At 38.4% G+C, this 14,897-nt stretch overlaps 1 protein-coding gene across 1 annotated transcript in view; it reads left to right on the top strand.

The window, feature by feature from the left end:
* Window positions 1-8,537, top strand: part of ajm1 (apical junction component 1 homolog) — a 19,446-nt gene extending 10,909 nt beyond the window's left edge. The window contains exon 2 of the mRNA XM_014015137.1: window positions 3,307-8,537. Coding sequence (XP_013870591.1) covers window positions 3,361-6,588 — 3,228 coding nt within the window. The 5' untranslated portion in view covers window positions 3,307-3,360 and the 3' untranslated portion in view covers window positions 6,589-8,537. The remainder of the gene's footprint in view (window positions 1-3,306) is intronic.
* Window positions 8,538-14,897: the final 6,360 nt, after the last annotated feature.

The following is a 14,897-nucleotide window of genomic DNA, read 5'->3' as shown; positions in this document are numbered from 1 at the left end:
AGTGGCTTTTTTCTCCTCACGTTTTGTCCCACTGTCAAGTCCAGCCACTAACCTTATTCTCCTGTGTTCAGAACTCCTGATTCCCGTGACGTGTTACTCCAGATCCAGTATTCACAATTTCAATAAACTTGTTAAAACTGCTTTGGTGTTTGGCTCTGTGAAACTCAATCCCCCATTCATTACAGCTACATGGTGTTTTAATATTACTATGTAAAAAACGGACCCCAGAAGTAGAATTAAGTAATCATTTGCATTTTGGGTTTTCTTATGCTACTTTAAATGGTCTGTATCTAGGGTTATTAGCTGAACATTTTTTAACATTTTCACTGGTCCTCATTTTTGAATGGAATGCTTAGAGAAATTTTTATAGGAAATTCAATGGAAAACTGGTAATTAGTTCTGAGTTTTGGAACTTTACCTGAGAGGGTCTTACTTTGTATAAATAGCACTCGAATAAAATTCTTCATAAGTAACATAACATTCAACATAAATAAGAGGAAGTTAAATTATTGTTATAGTTTTACAAATTTCCATTTTCATAAATTTGACATTTCAGCTGGTGTGGTCATGATTGTTCTTTTATTAGAATGTCAGGGATCCAGAGCCTCAACGTGCATCAATAAATCCTGAGCAAGACACTAAACTGAACTTTGCCCCTAATGTGCTCTTTAATGTGTGGGTGTGATTCAGCTGAATTTATTTTAGTCTAATTTATTTGCATTTATAATACAAATTAAAATAATTAAATAAATCTAGAGCAACACATGTAAATGGCTTGAACCTGTATAGCGCCAAGTCCAAATGGACCCCAAAACACTTTACACTTCAGACATGTATAGATGAGACACTGTTTAAATAATAATAACCCTACACTGCTTAACTTCACTTGTCATATGTAGATATCACTATATTTCTGTGCAGTGTATAGATTCTGTTATTTTTGTTTTTATTTTGTATATGTGTTTTTTTAGTGTTATCTGAGAGAGCTCTATTAGTATTAAGGTTAAAGGTTAAAAGGTTATTTGATGTAGTAAGCACTAACCTGAGATTTTCACTGATGTTTGATGTGAAACTCTGTTTTCAGTTTTGTATTGTATCTTTATTATAAAGGAGGCAAAACATGGTTTTATCAATACTTTTATTAAGTGAATCTTATGGTTTCTACAGAGATAAAATGACAAACACAAGACAAGAGAGGGGTGAATTTTACTGATTGTTTTAGTTCAGGTTACGTTTCTGTTGGCTTTTCTAAGCTAAGGTGTATTCCTTTATACTGTAAGTTCTAATTCCTTTTTGTGCACTTTTTGTGTGGCGTTTGCAGGTGGACTCAGTGATTTCTGCCTATACAGTGCATGACATGACACAACTCTATTGACATGCATGTTAGGTTAATTGTTGACTCTGGATTGACTATTTACTGTATGGGTTACCCCAGTGAATAGACCAGATGGATTTCTACGTTGCCTCTAGCAGAATGTCAGCTGAGAAAAACTCCAGCTGCGCACAAACCTCACATGGCATCTAGTACACAAAAAAGAATGGATATTTTTATCTGCTTGCTTTTAGTTAGATGAGCAGACCACCATAAAACTGTCTTTGTGGTGAAAACTAAGTGTGACCTCTTTCAAAAACATTGTTCATCTGCTGTTAACATTTATTCTACAGGTTACCTCTCTGTGAGCAATAAGAAAGTCATTAACTTAATGACTTACACTGTGGTTTTCATTGTGAAGTATGTGTTAGACTAATTAGTCATGGATGAGACCTAAACACAGATTGTAATTTGTGTGTTTGTATTTATATTGAGTCCTACTGAAGGCAGCATAGTCAAAACTCTGTTAAAGAACATTTTTTGGCTTTTCAAATGATTGCCCTACAAACAGTATAAAACAATGTTATCTGTTTTTCTGTCAAAAAGAAAAGAGTTCTCAATGTTTTTGGAAATAAGATGACTGTGAATACTGTATATGAATGTTGTGCCCTTGATCATCACAAGAGACTGTAGATTGTAATTACAGTATGGTTTCTTTACCATAGCCTCGTTCATAGCTGACAGCCAGCTTTTACTGTCTAAACCAGCTGCAATAAAAAGAGAAACAAAAATAGACTGTAAATTTACATCAACCAGGTCTTTGATTCTATTTTTGATACAGTGATTATTTTTTTTTTCAGCTGCAGGTCAGTGAGACTCACAATGCTAAATTTTAATTTCGCTTTTGTTTGAAGCAGTTTTACATTTACAAATATTTTACTTTGGTATCTTGTTTTTCATCAGTCCATTTTCTATACCCATTTTTTCTTTCTGGATCAAGGAGAGCTGGTGCCCATGCCCAGCAGTCATTGTGCAAGAAGTGTGTGGGGGGGGTGGGGGTACATCCTGGACAGATTGCAAGTCCATGACAGGACCACATAGAGACAATCGAGACAAACAACCACTCACATCTATGGACAATTTAGAGTCATCAGTTAACCTAACATGCAGGTTTATTTGGTTTGTGGGTGGAAACCAGAGGACCCAGCAGCTATGGCTGAGTGGTTAGAGGAGTCGTCCTCCAATGTGAGAGTTAGTGGTTCGATTCCCACACAATTCAGTCATATGTTGAGGTGTCTCTGAGCAAGACACTGAACTCCCACTGCCTCTGATGTGTGTCCCATCAGTGCATGAATGGGATTTAAGCACTGATTAGTCTCCACAGAATGATCTGTCTGGGTTAGCTTTGTAGAGAGTAGTAGAGTGCAGTGTGGATGGGGAAATGAAGACACAGGTTGTATTGTAAAGCACTGAGTATCCTGGTTGGATAGAAAGATGCTATATAAGTATAGTCCATTTACCCAGTGAAAGCTCAAAAATATATATTTTGAACATGCAAATTTAAAAAACAGCTGGTGGGGGGCTGGGATCTTCTCCTTGAGAGATGACAACTCTTATAACTGCACCACCATGCTACCAATTATTTGTTTCTAGAAACCATTTTATTAAGAAAAAAACTTTTGCACAAATGACATCCATTTACTAAATTCTTATTGGTGCCTATTTTAGTTCAAACAATTTCACTTACAACAAACGTGTATTATTCATACATGGGACTGGTTAGTATCGGATGAGAGACCACCTGGGAATGCCAGGAGCCATACCAATATAAGAGTTGCACCTACGTTGTTCACCAGCAATAGAAAACCTTTGCCCATAAAGAGGTCATTGGTCACCTTTAATGAAGGATATCAAATCAATTATTCATTGTTAGGTTAAAGAAAATATTGTCCAAACAACTGTCACTGACTGAAATTCTTTGTTTGCTTCTCTAGGCAACATCAGCATTCAAGCAACTTGATGGAGAAAAATAAAGGAATCCCTTTAAGATGACACGTACAGACCCGCCTGACATACTGGTATCAACTGTGCATCAAGATATAAAAGTGATTCCCATTTCTTCCCTCTACAAGTCCTTGCACCTGTCCAAACGATGTAATTCAATAAATTACAACACACTGGAGGACAGTAAGAGCATATTCAGTAAGAGGCACTGCCGAACCTTTGACATGAAGTCTCCATACAGAAGGGCTGACAGGCAGGCTTCCAATCCAGATGTTGCCTGGAATGCCTTGGGCCGTCAGCAGAAATATCGCTTTTCTGCCCCTGACATTTTCAGTCATAGATCAACTCCTCAATCAGTGGAAGCAGATATGACAAGTGAAGTAGTTGTCCCTGAGCACAAAAGAAGGACCAGGTCAAAAAGTGCCTCTCGAGTCCAGACCAGCCTCACTCCTGTGTCTTTTGAAGGACCATCGTCTTCAGGAAGGAAAGGACGAGAGTCCCAAAGGGCTCCAAGAGACTCTCGCTGGAGACCTGAAGTATCACCGCGTAGGGAGCCATCCTATGCAGCATCAAGGGCTCATTTGCATGAAGTACATCCAATTAAGTTGCAGCCTCAAATTGATGACAGCAGCAGATATTCCCCACACTATGCTTCAGATAAATTTGAGGATGGAAGTCTGGATAAACCAGCGACTAGCCCTCACGTTAGGTGTCGAGTAGACATTAAGCCTGATGCATCACACCATTCAGGACAGAAACAGACTACAACACCAGTGGACATACCCTGGCAGAGACAACACAGTGGGGGGAGGAGTCTGACTGTGCCACGTCATTTCTCCTATTCTAGGACCCCAACCCCCACTGATTCAATGGGTGCAGAAAGTAGGCAAGCTTATCAATATTCTCGCAGCGTGCCAAATAGTCACTTGCAACACATGGAGCATCCCTTACAAAGAATGACTTCTTCGGGTGACTATTATGGTAGGGAACCCCGAGCTCACTCCAGTCCTAATGTGCCAACCAAGTTCTTTTATGCAGATGATGCAGGAAGGTATGTTACGACAGCTCCTCCACAGCCAAGTTCTTATTTTCATGATGAACGTTACACTCCAGGACAACCATATACTCCAAAAGTGCAATATGTGCAAGATCCAAGGACTCGAATGGTGCATGCTGTAGCTACAAGACCTTATTACCCTGAAATGGAGCCCTATGGGTACTCTGTGCAGACAGGGTACCCCAGACAATATGCAGCAAATGAACCGGGTCCATATATTATTAGGACACCCCCGGCAAGAATAGTTTATGGTGATGATCCAAGAGCTTATCAAATTCAGACTGCACCACCAAGGTTTTATTATTCCAGTGACATGTATGCAGTGCCACCAGAACACCACGTCCCAGCAAGAGCATATTACACTGAGGGCCGAAGACACGCTAGAGTTGTTCAGCCACAAACGGATGACTGGTATGGCTCTGATGCATCTGGTTATTCCACCAATCCAGCCTCTTACGTTTCTCAAGTGACTCCAACTAGAGTCCGGCAAGAGCCTGTGCTCACGCCGTGGTATACCAGCCCATGTGTTGAACCTCAAAGAATAGGCACAGATTCCAAATCTTATTCAAGGTCTTGGGACAATATTCTCAACTCACGGGTAGAAAGAGAACAACCTCTCCCTGTGCAGAGAGGTCAAAGCTATGATGATCTTCTTGACTCTAGGAAGCCTTCCTCAACCAAGGGTGATAAACCGCAACCAGTGGTCGTCAATCTTTCTAGTTCACCAAGACGCTACGCAGCTTTATCAGTATCCGATAATTCACTCATTGACAAAAGCCCAACAGAAACATCAAAAAGTACTACCAGTAAGCTCTGGTTTGTCACTCCTGAGATAACAATCACTGATAATGACATTAGGACAGGGAATCTTAGCAAGGTTGAAGGACGGTCAGCAAGTTGGGATATTCTTGATTCCAGAAGTACAGAGGGTCCAGAAATGCAGCATGATTTTGAAAGCTCAACCAAAGAAAAGACACATGACAATGCCTCGCTTCAGCAAAGTCTTGAGCAGCTTGATGAGCTCTTAGCAGACCTTGTGACTGACTACAAGCCCCCCAGCAGAAGGGCAAGTGAGGACATTCTGGACCAACTAAAGAAGTTAATTGATGAAGAAGAAGCCATGTCTCTGTCCAGAAAAAGCTCAAAGACAGGTGCAGAGGAACCACCTCCCTTGGACAAGCAGCCAACTTCAATCAAAATGAATCCAGATGCTTTTCGAGAAATGGATGGAGCAAGTGATGCAATGAAAACTGCAGAAGAGTGTTCTCCAGATCAGAGCCCAGATGAGGATGATACAATGATGTGCTCTAACAACAAATGCAGAAGAACAGAGACCTTATTCAATGCTTGTCTATATTTTAAATCCTGCCACAGCTGTTACACCTACTACTGTTCTCGGAACTGTCGCAGAGAGGATTGGGACATTCATAAAGAAAGCTGCTTGTATGGAAGAATAGGAAGCACATGCCGCCACATCATAAAACACTGCCGGGAGACTGTTGAAGTCCACAAAGCCTTTTCCCGTATTGCCAAGGTTGGCTACCTTTCTCGAGGTAGGGGGGTTCTCTTCCTTGGTTTTCCAAACCCTGCATCCTCCAGTAACTTTCTGCAGTATGGCCTGGATAGTTTACCCATGTCTCCTACATATCTGTCCCTCAGAGAGCTTGAAAGCTTCAAGGACAATCTGGGTGAATACTGTAAGGAGCTGCAAGAAGCTGGTAAAGAATATGACCCAAATGAATGTTTCATCTTGAATGTATCCATTGCTGTGGGTGAGCAGCTGCCCGATGGGCCATCCCCAAGAAATCAAGCTCCAACAGTTAGAAAATATGCAAAGGTCGCATTGGCTTCCTTTAGCCCAGAAACAAAGGTTCACAAAAAAGAGAGTGACATGGAAACACTAATTCTTACTCCACCCCCCGGAACAGCTGATATCGACAAGGAGGGAGAGGAAGGTCGGAAGGCTAGAGAAATCTGCTTCATCAATATACAACGAGAGTTAAGAATGCGAGGAGTATTTTTACGCCACGAATACCCACAGGTGTATCAGCAGCTCTGTGACTTTGTGGAAAAGAACAGAAGATTCACGCCTACAACTATATATCCAATTAATAAGCAGACTGGTAAACAGTTTATGTGCATGATTATGGCTGCCTCAGAGCCCAGGACGTTGGACTGGGTTGGCACTCCACACCTCCTCGATGACATTATTTAGGTGCACTTTTTGTTATGAATATATATGTATGTGTATAGAAATACATATATATTGATGCACATATTTATAAATTGATCCAGTTACAGACATTTGTAGATAAGTATTTTTTAACAAAATGATATACATTCATGTCCGCTTGGTCAGTATTATTCTTTATCAAACTATTTCTTATCGTGCAGAATAAGTACAACATATAAGGAATTTATTTTAGTCTGAAAGCAAATACTTTAATTTTACCACAAGTCTTTTGTGGTTAAATACTGTTACAAGACATTCCCTTTGGTTGGGATTACCTAAACTCGTACTGGTGTTTTGATTATCTCAGATTAGTAAAACCGAATATTCTTTTAATCTTAACATTTTACATGATACATCTGTGAGTACAACATGAATATTTTCATATGTGAATTCAATGGTTTATCATGCAGGTAATACGAAACATTATTTTCTTAGCTACGCAAATACTTTCTATGCAAAGTTGTTTTATGAGTTAAGTACCACATTCCTGCAGATGGAGTAGCTTCTATAATATATAATGTAATACTTAAATATATATTATCATGTGATAGATCTATAAAGAGAATTGTCAAAACAGCGAGGAAACAGAACTTTTGGTGGCCGTGTAAGCTGTCATTATAGGACAGCAGTGATGGCTGAGAAGAGACAATTGTGCAACTTGAAACATCTAAATAAATAGGCACAATTTTTATGTACCTTTACTGAGAATAATCCCCTGTCTAATAGCATACTTCTGGGGTAAACAAAGGTTATTTCAGTACATTTAGCTTTTCTGCACAGCAGAATTACTGTAGTACTGACCTTAAAAATTTCCAAGATGGAAATGAAAATGGTGCCAGATACAAGCCCCACTTTTGGTGTTGGCCTGTACTGTTCAGTTTTAAACACTGTGAATAGTAAAATATATGTAGTACAAAAAATAAAACTTGGTGAAAAAAAAACAACAAATAATGCAACTTCATTGAAGATGGAAGTTTATGAGTTGTCCTTTTAGGAATATTTACAAGTCAAGCTATAGGAGTTATTGTTTTTAGAACAAAGTGAGCCATCTTTGGCACAATATCTATGTTAGGCTACAAAAATACTTAAAAATAAAGTTAGATGTGTATTTGTGGTAATCTAGGTTTATTATATGTATGATGTCTTCTTTTTTTCTTTTTTTCTTTTTTGGATTTTAGCAAATCAAAGTTCTTTTGCTTATTGGAAACAAAAAAATTTGAACATTTATGAATGCATTTTAGCCATTTTGCCTCATCCTGTTTTTTAAGGTATTATATCTTTTGACTTTGTATTTGTAGCATCCTAAATCTCAATTTCCCTGACAGTAAAGTGATTACATTTTAAAATTTCCAGTTGAGTTTTAAAAAGGGTTTAGCTAGAATATACTGAATGTTTGGAATGCTAAAGTCACGTCTATATTTATAAATTGTCCTGACACCTGCCTGACTATATCTGGAAGATGTAAATTTGTTAATCAGACTGATCAATTTGTTGTCTTTTAGTACTATCTTCTTGTCATATAAACTTTTTCCAAAGTTATAAAGACAAAGTCCGATGAAACGAAGCTTTTAATGAAAAAATAAATAAATAAAATACAACAGTTTCACACTTGTGATTGGCTGAGAGGACGTGTTGTACAGATGCCCTGATAAGTTGGCTGGCTGCATGTGTTTCTGTTTTCTCTCATTTTAACATGACATTGATAGTAACTTGCTTGATGAATGGGCTTGTGAAAGTGAACATTATGCTGTGTAAGATAAAAAAAGTACATTTTTCATTTTTGTTACTTATGTTTAAATAATATGTCAAAAGCAACGCATAAGAGACCTCACTAAAATGTTTAGAAAATTCTGTAATCTTGTATTTTTTATACTTTCAACATATGTGTGTGTGTATTTATAAACCATGTCCAATAAATGGAATGGAAAATACTATTTGTTGTTGTTTTACTCAATTAAGCTTTTAATGAACTCTTTTCTTATTCATACTCATCTCTACTCATTATAACATTTTAGCTGCCCAACATCTCAGGGTTTTATTACCTCTGCCAAGGAGGTTATGTTTTTGGTACTGCTGGCTTGTCTGTCTGATTTTGCACAGAATTAAAAAGATGTGAACAAATTTTCAAGAAATTCTCAGGAAATGCCGAGGTCATCACAAAGCACTTATTAAATATTGATGATCATCGTTCGGATCCTATAGGGACTTGGTGAAGGTGTGCACTCCCTAACTTACAATTTATAAGTTCAAATGTGTCAGGTCTGCAGCCAGCTGAGCAATTAGGAAAATATCTGCAACTCCAGAGCCTCTGAAGTGGAACTGACTAAAAATGAGATGTACCTATGTAACTTTTGTTTAGAAACTTACAACGGGAAGCAATAATTTTAGCACAGGGGAATGAAACTCATTTTCACCAGGGGCCACATGAGCATTGTGGTGTCCCTCAAACGATCAGCTGTAATTAACTTCAAGGTTTTGTTTTTAACTTAAACAAAATAAGAAACATCATGTTCCTTGTCTCATTGTTACAACTGAGAACTGCTAACAAACAATAACTGAGCTCTATGTGGTATTTCCTGCACAGAAACAGTTTTAACATGTCCTTGCATAAACACTGAAAAGTACTACGTGTACTACTGACTAAATATGAAACAATAATACTTTTATATTTTAATGTTAAAAGTAAAAATAAGAGTGTTTTACTCACTGTTGAGTTGTGGTGAGTAGCTGCCAATCTTGAAATTTGAACTGGGGTAGTTCGAGTTCTCTCACTTTCTTACAGGAAATTCTGACTGGAGGGGGCTCTCAAGTTGAAATTTACAACTTGTAAGTGGGAAATTCCAACTTTCCAGTACAACTGGGCCGCAGCAAAATAGTTAGGATAAATGCAGCTAAATGGAAAATTAATGGTGAATTTCTTTTGAACCTTGCTCACCTCCACCTAGTGGTGATGTGCCTTCATTTTGCAGGTAAATGGTTGACATGCATTATGGGAGATGTAGTTCAGGGTCAACACTGGCTTTAAATAAGCATACAGTTATTTTTAAACACCATCAGATGATCATCAATTGATAACTTTTTGTTTATGCAACATTTTGACCTACAGTACTGTTGTTCTCCAGATCCACCAGAAAGCTCATGTTTTTCAACATGCAATTTAAAGGGACAGCAGTCAAATACATGATGTGATGTGAAGTTCTGGTTACCACTAGTTAGAACCTCATCAGCCATGACGTCAGGCATAGAGCAGAGTGTGGAGAAAGAGTCAAAAGTCTATGATAAGGCTAAGCTAATGGCTAGCCAAACTAGTGTAATTTTTTAAAACCAAACTTTTAGTACAATTCTTTTTCAAAAATAATTTACTGCTTGTATATTTGGTCTTGATCCTGCCCTATAGATGTTAGCTAAATCGATGAGAATTTAACTCCACGATGCTGGTCAAAGACCTACATCTACAACAGGTAAGATATTTACTGTTTAAAGGCTTCCCAGGAAACTAAAAATGTGTGCTGCTGTTTAAATAAACGACACAGATCACCGTGGCTTTACTTGGTTGTAGACCTGTCCCTTTGAACATCTGCTCACAGATGTTTTATTCTTTTTCTCACTTAGACAAGATGGCACCACAAACTCTGAAGATGAGACAGCCTCCATCTGTCCTACACCCACTGCATACTTCATCATTGATTTCATAGTCAATAAATCATTTAACTTAGCTCCAGCACTGTGTGTGTTGTGTGAGTGTTAGTGTTCACGCTGTATGTAGGCCATGGCAGTAATGGAATGTAAAGCGATGGGTTCAAATGGAGCGGACCTCACTCCTCTGGCTGGGTGTTAGAGGGGAGGCTTAGCATCTTTTGTGCCTGCTGGCAGGCTGACAGGACAGTGAGGCTCAGATGGGTGCATTCAGCTGTCTGAAGGGCTCTGGAAACCTTCAAGTGAGTGATTAGCATTTCTAAACAGATAACTTGGAGCTTTTACTAACACAACTTTGCAAATGATTCCGTGTCTCCGAGGTAACAAGCACATCCTAGCTGCACTAATCTGCAGCTACTTCTTTAAATAAAACATTTAGATGAATGTTGGAAGGTCCTTTATAATGAATCTGTTGTCAGTTAACTATATGTAAAAGCATTTAGGCTTGGCCTTTGCTAGTTACCTCTGACTATGTACTGCACGTTAGGGGAGACCGGGGACAGTAACAACAAGGGACGGTTACAACACGTCATTTTTCTCCCAACAGAAACAAGCTAGAGTGATGACACTCACACTGTCCATGCTCAGAGGCTCCACCTTGCAAAGAAAAAGTAAGCAGTTTCAAAAACTGCTCCAGGGTTTATTTGAAAGAAACTGTTTTTGAGGTACCAAAGTTTTTTTTTGCCCAACTTTATTTTTGTTATACTGCTGTCACTGTTTTTGTGATCCACCTCAAACTCATATGGTTTAAACAAGTGATATGTTGACTTTTAACTAATATAGTTAACATGTATCCAGATCAGCGTATTTAGCTAACACATGTGGTTTTATCATGGCTGACAGGAAGGGGAACAGTTGCAACAACCGTAATAAATCAATATAAAAACAGAGCACATACAGATGATATTAAGATGTTGAAATTAAGTTTTCACTTAAACGGGTATTGGGTATTCATGACAATTTTGTAGTTTAAAACATAAAAGGGTTTAAGATGTATTTTCTGCTGTTGTTGTTTTCAACAATGGTTTTAAAATCTCAGTTTCTTTCAATGTAAATTTTGAATAATGTAGGCGTACAGTGACAATAGGCAAAACAAAAGTTAATCGCCTCACAAATTGTTCTATTATCCATGTCTCAAAAGGTCAACTGTATTTTATATCAGTTAGAGTCTTTGACATCTGTATATAAGGTCTACTCATCAAGGCAAATCTATATTCATCATTTGATCAAAAAAGAATAAATAAATAAATAACACTATAATATCATTATAACTTACATCCATCCATCCAGTTTTTATAAAGTGAGCAATAATATAAATATAAAAATAATAAAACTTTTATTTACAGTGAAATATATTGTATTAATAATATGTTGTAACCACCCCCATACAATGTTGCAACTGTCCCCAGCACCGGGGTCAGTTGCAACATCTGACTTTTCATTTTCAAATGCAAATTGTGAAGAATGTACATGCTTTAATCATCTATAAATGGTTTTGACTATTAACAGATGTAAGTTTGTTGTATTAAAATTTATTTTGTCTAATTCAAACCATCTCTGAGTAACAGAGTCAAATGTAAAAACGGTCTCCCCAACAACTGTCAGATTTTAATATAGATTGCAGCTATTTTAATAGGCCCGTTTGGTTAGCAGATGGTGATGCATGCAGCAAGGTTTAAGAGACTGCAACTCAAAACTGAAGAAGGCTCAAATAACGTTTGATGACACAAAAAAAAAAAAAAAAACTTAAAATCCCAGTGCTAGTTCTACCCCACCAGTGCCGTCCCTTGTCTCTAATCTTGTTTGTGGTGTTCATGGACAGGATCTCGGGGAGACGTTGTGGAGAAGGGGGCATCAGGGTCCTTTCTCTGCGTTTTACAGATGATTTGGTTCTGTTGACGTCTTGGAACCACGACCTTCAGCGCGCACTGAGTCAGTTCACAGCCGAGTGAGAGTCAGCTCCTCTAGGTCTGAGACCAAATGCTCCCTGAGGGTCTGGGATGAGTCTTTGTCTCAAGAGGATGAGGTCAAGTATTGGACAGTCCTGTTCATGGGTGACAGAGGGATGAAGCACGAGATGAACCAACAAATCAGGACTGACCTCAGACCTTCATTTCTCATTATGTTACTCGAACATAATTTCTGTGGTGCTCTCTGTGATTTAAAGAAAGTATAGTTCAAGTATTAAAAAATTCTCACAGTGTAAAAGGAGCTGAGGAAAAAGAAGTAAAGGTCTTGATTTCATCACGTCTCAGGAAGTCGTTGAAGGAACAGTTTGAGAGGAACGGATTCTCAAGAGACAAGACAAAAGGGAGGTGGTTCTATTTACAATTAGGAAACGTACAACTGGTCCAGGTCTGCAAGGAGGAGGAAGTTTCTCATCAGAGGTAAAAATATCAATAGACTGAAGTGAGAGTTTAACTGCAGAAGAGGTCGTGGAGAAGTGGTTTCCATTCAGGCAGGAGCAAAGAGCAGGTGGGTTTGGTGAGATGTTGGCAGGGCAGCAGAAAATCAAAGCACAGAGTCATGACTCCAAGGCGAGTGGCACTATATTGAATGTACTGAATGTATAATCTGTACAGTAATTGTGATATATTTGCTTTTTCTTTCTGATAATGGATGTACAGCACCTTGTGAAATCCTTTTCTGTGAAAGGCGCTGTATAAATAAACTTTTACTTACTTTTTACTTACTTACTTCCAGGGTGAGGAGGCTGACAACGTGCGCTTTAACCTCAATTCAACAGAAGTGAAGAACTTAGCAGTCTGCTCACTAAACTAAAAGAGTGAACAACTGTGATTTATTTTGCGAGGAGAATTGAACCATTTATGTTTTTTTTCCTTCTGTTGAGCTTCAGGCTCAGATTTGAGACACTAATTGTTTCTTTAGCTTCTGAATCCATGTTGAGCATTCTCTGAGAGACAATTAGGACTGAAAGAGAAGAGCCTTCTCCTTATGGTGGCCCGTGTGGAGCCATCACATCCACCTCCACACACACACACACACACGCACAGGGGCAGCTACGAACAATGATGTGACAGTAGGTGGGTCAGGGTGAGTCAGACTTGTGGGTCGAATGTTATCCAGTCCATCATGTCTCTGTGCAGAGCAGTACAAGCTCCCAAAATGTGACTCATTTTCATAACGCAGCAGGACACAAGGAGTCTCTGCACAGACTGACTGTCGAGGCAGAGCTCAGGGGTCATGTGTGTCGCTGGAAGTACACGAAGCAGAAAATATCTGTCCTTAAAGCCATATAATCATCTGTGCGTTTAAGGCGAGAGGACAGTGGGACAGCAGGGAGATTCCACTGCTGTTTAAAACTTGGCAGGGTTGTTTTTGTGTCTGTCCATCTACAGAATATCTGTGGCAAAGCCGTTTACACTTGGGAAAGAGTGTTGTTCTCGGACTGATCTTTAAGGCTGAATTAACTGCAGCTCCTTCATGAGTAAAATCAGCTTAGAAAACGTCCCAGAACCCCCAGCCCATTAAAAAAATGAGACCATCCATAATCCTCTGATACGTTCTTGTCACATGATAACTCTTTGTCCTCACATGACCCAGAAATGACACAATGAAAATGTTAAACACGGTCCAGTAATTAAACTGTTTCACATTAAGGCTGCACCACATCATGAAGGAGCGTGTAAATATTAAAATGTGTTTGGAGTCCAGCAGATGGCAGTGTCAATTCAGCGTTGGAACCAAGTTTATATTAAACTGAAGCATAATTATCAAGTGATTAAGATCATCAAATAACTCCAAGACAAATGTATCATAAATAGTACTTAATATTGTGAAGTAATGAGTTTTTCAGATCATTTTGCATGGCATAAAAGATCCTTTTTTTAACATTAACCCTAAAAATTTGCATTAAAACAGAACTTGTAAGAAAAAGAAATATTTAATATTAGTTGTTTGTTTGTAGGGCTTCTTTCCCCACAAAACAAGTCTTTAAATAAATGAAAAGAAAAACAAAAGTCTTTCATTTTAAATGACAGGGAGCTTCAGAACTGGTGTTGGATCGAGAGGAAATGTTGGGGCTTCTCTGCAGAAAACTCAACACTGATCTTATGTGATAAATTAAAAATATTAAGATGATTTAGTCAAACGTGAATAAACACAATGTAATTAAACTGAATCAATTACAAAGTCTTGTTACTGTGTCTCAAGTGGTGGTGCAGATGTTTAGCACTGCATCAAAGGACATTTCTGGGAGTTAAAATGTTCTCGCTGTACATGTGTATGGTTTCATCACACAGTCTAAAAACAAGGACACTAGATCATTTAGCACCTTTAAATCAGCTCTAGGTGTGTGCATCAATGCTCATCTGTCTCCACTCTTTCATGTGGCCTGGGGATGGACACCCCCACCCTATAATAACCCTGCTGGAGACAGGAGTCTTCTCCCCATGACCCTGAACAGGAACAAGATGAAACACAATGAATGGATGTGTTTCCAAAATTCTTCCCTTCTGGTGCATCAAAGTTTCTTGATTAGACAACCAATAGAAACATATATACAGCGGGTAAAATAAGTATTGAACACGTCACCATTTTTCTCAGTAAATATATTACTAGAGGTGCTAATGACA

This window comes from Austrofundulus limnaeus, unplaced genomic scaffold, assembly GCF_001266775.1.
Source record: "Austrofundulus limnaeus strain Quisiro unplaced genomic scaffold, Austrofundulus_limnaeus-1.0 Scaffold123, whole genome shotgun sequence".
Lineage (NCBI taxonomy): Eukaryota > Metazoa > Chordata > Actinopteri > Cyprinodontiformes > Rivulidae > Austrofundulus > Austrofundulus limnaeus.
The sequence above is the reverse complement of the archived record's forward strand: the minus strand, read 5'-3'. Positions and strand labels throughout refer to the sequence as shown.